At 39.8% G+C, this 2,680-nt stretch overlaps 1 protein-coding gene across 1 annotated transcript; it reads left to right on the forward strand.

Moving 5' to 3' along the window:
• The first annotated feature begins 814 nt into the window (after positions 1 to 814).
• Positions 815 to 1,372, forward strand: LOC121955456 (gamma-crystallin M2-like). The gene has a single exon (XM_042503421.1). The coding sequence runs from the start codon at positions 818 to 820 to the stop codon at positions 1,370 to 1,372; it is 555 nt and encodes a 184-aa protein (XP_042359355.1). The 5' UTR covers positions 815 to 817.
• Positions 1,373 to 2,680: the final 1,308 nt, after the last annotated feature.

Raw genomic sequence — 2,680 nt, forward strand, 5'->3', positions numbered from 1 at the left:
ATATTTTTTGACATTTTTTTAAAACGTGAATTTTTTTATTCTGAATTTGTGGACATTTAAAAATGAAGGTGAAAATTAGTTATTGAAAATTGAAAAAAAAAATTGAAACTGAAAATTGAATTCAGAGGCAAAAAAAATTACACATAATTTCAATGCATGAGTATTCAGTGTAATATTGCTTTTTAATTTCAAAATCAGATGTAACAGATTTACTTCCACGAAAAACTCATTTAAATTATTCTGATGCGCTGAAATTATATATCATGTTGTTAGTACGTAATACATGTGGAAATAGCAACTTGATTGATAAAATTAAATAAATATTCTTTTTAACAGTTATTTTAGTGACTGCTATAAAATATTCAACATATGGTTATAAATAATGCCAGACTTTTTAAATATGAGAACCCTTTACATAACAAACCTTCTCTGACAATATTACAGGATGATCTGGCAAACTGAGACGACAATACAAAGCAAAATTCCAAAGCTAAGGATGGTTTTGTGCTTTACGGTGATGTAAGCCTTTGCAGGAGTTACAAAGGTGCTATTGTTTGGTGTTAACCCTTTGAAAAAAGGTTTTGTCTGACAGGACTCGTCAGGTCTTTTGGGGTGAACAGCTTTAAATATGGACAACCCTCAGTGCTCTATGGTTTTCTATAGCATGTTGCTGGGTCAGGCTGTTTTCACAAAGGGGACCTCTGCTTTTTCAGGTATAAAAAGGAAGGTTTCCAACAGGTAGACAAGCAGTTCAGCTCCAGCAGTTCAGCTCCAGCAGCAGAAGCAGCGTCTCTTCCGGTGACAACATCTGGCAAAGATGAGCAACATGAACAGGATGAACAGGATCATCTTCTACGAGGACAGGAACTTCCAGGGCCGCTCCTACGAGTGTATGAGCGACTGCCCCGACATGACCTCCTACCTGAGCCGCTGCCACTCCTGTAGGGTTGAGAGCGGCTGCTTCATGGTCTACGACCGCAGCAACTTCATGGGAAACCAGTACTTCATGAGGAGGGGCGAGTATGCCGACTGCATGACCATGATGAACATGACCGACTGCATCAGATCCTGCCGCATGATCCCCATGCACAGAGGGTCCTACAGGATGAGGATCTACGAGAGGGAGAACTTCCAGGGTCAGATGCAGGAGATGATGGAGGACTGCGAGAACATCATGGACCGCTTCAACATGCCCAACTGCATGTCCTGCAACGTGATGGAGGGCCACTGGCTTATGTATGAGCAGCCCAACTTCAGAGGAAGGATGATGTACATGAGGCCCGGAGAGTACAGGAGCTTCATGAACATGAGCATGGGCATGAGCGGTATGAGGATCATGAGCATGAGGCGCATCATGGAGTCCTGCTACTAGACGATGACTCGTCATGGCGCGGGAATTCGTTTCTAAACCAATTCTGGAAAATGACTGACTAAGCAACTTATGTGCAGCAATATACACTGGACGATGGAAAAGATAACCACCAAATGTGACAAATTATTACAGCAAACATAAAGACACACTAATAAAATCCACTTAGTTGTAAAAATGATGTCTAAGTTCCTTACTTTTTTTGTTCTTTTTCTTCTATTTTCTTTCCTCTTCCTACATTTTTTGCAGGTACCTTTTTATTTAATTTCCAATACACTTGACCAACAGATGAAGGCAAATAAGTTTATCATAAAAACAGTTTATCTCCAGCTGGGTAACCTAACCCATTATTTGGGTTCCATTTTTGGAAGTATTGAAAAATGTACCTTTATTCCATATCCTCATAATGCATAAACAGGTAACCTTGACATCGTAGAGTTAACCCAATAAAACCTCTTCTGATTTTTTGGATTAATTTTACACTTAAAAAGCTATATTTTGAGTTTTAAGACACCAGGGAATGTTATTAGCTTTACAGGGAAGCTTGGTTTTTGATGGAGGTTTTGATGACATGAGCAGTCTTGCCTCTTCATTTCTGTCTTCTATACTCCGTTCTCAGTCTGTGCATTGGGGGTAAGGCTCGGACCTTACATCAGCCTCCACATACACACAGTGGGCAGCAGAGCAGAGGCCACAACCGACTGACCGGAAAGGTCTAAATTGTGGTTACGTTGTACCGGAGTAAGGGCTGGTTGCCAGAATGTGCCAATATTCATAAGCAGCTGAGGCAATTCAGTGAATATCTGTAGAAAAAGAAGGGCATGCATCTAAAGAAACGTGGCGTTCTTGACCGCTCTCTGCCCAGTCCACTCACAGTCCTTTCTTACTGCAAATTCAGCTTTTCAGGGAAAATAGCAAATTGTTATGAATGAGCTAAAAATTAAAGCTAATTATTTATAGCAGTTTAGCCTGGAACAACGGTACCTATGTTTAATTGTATAGAGTGTAATGTCAAAGTTATGCATCCAAGTATTTATCAAAACTCCTAAAATTAAAGCATCATGCTCAGCCCTAGCACAGCTTAAAATACTTTCTTCTGTGTACATACACAGGTATATGTAACTTTTATAATTACAGTACATGCACCAACAGATGTTGTATTGAAGACGTTGGGGTACTTGTCCTTCTTTCTCTGCACTTCCACTACAGCTGGGACCACAACAGACTTACAGAAATCCAACTGCAACAGATACAGATTGTTTTTTTCTTTCGATCTGACTTTCCACTTAATTTTCCTCAAAAACTGTACAG

This window comes from Plectropomus leopardus, chromosome 16 (assembly GCF_008729295.1).
Source record: "Plectropomus leopardus isolate mb chromosome 16, YSFRI_Pleo_2.0, whole genome shotgun sequence".
NCBI classification, from domain to species: domain Eukaryota; kingdom Metazoa; phylum Chordata; class Actinopteri; order Perciformes; family Serranidae; genus Plectropomus; species Plectropomus leopardus.

Bases quoted from the DNA above. Each gene is read 5' to 3' on its own strand.
- LOC121955456 (XM_042503421.1), top strand. From the start codon at position 818: ATGAGCAACATGAACAGGATGAACAGGATCATCTTCTACGAGGACAGG.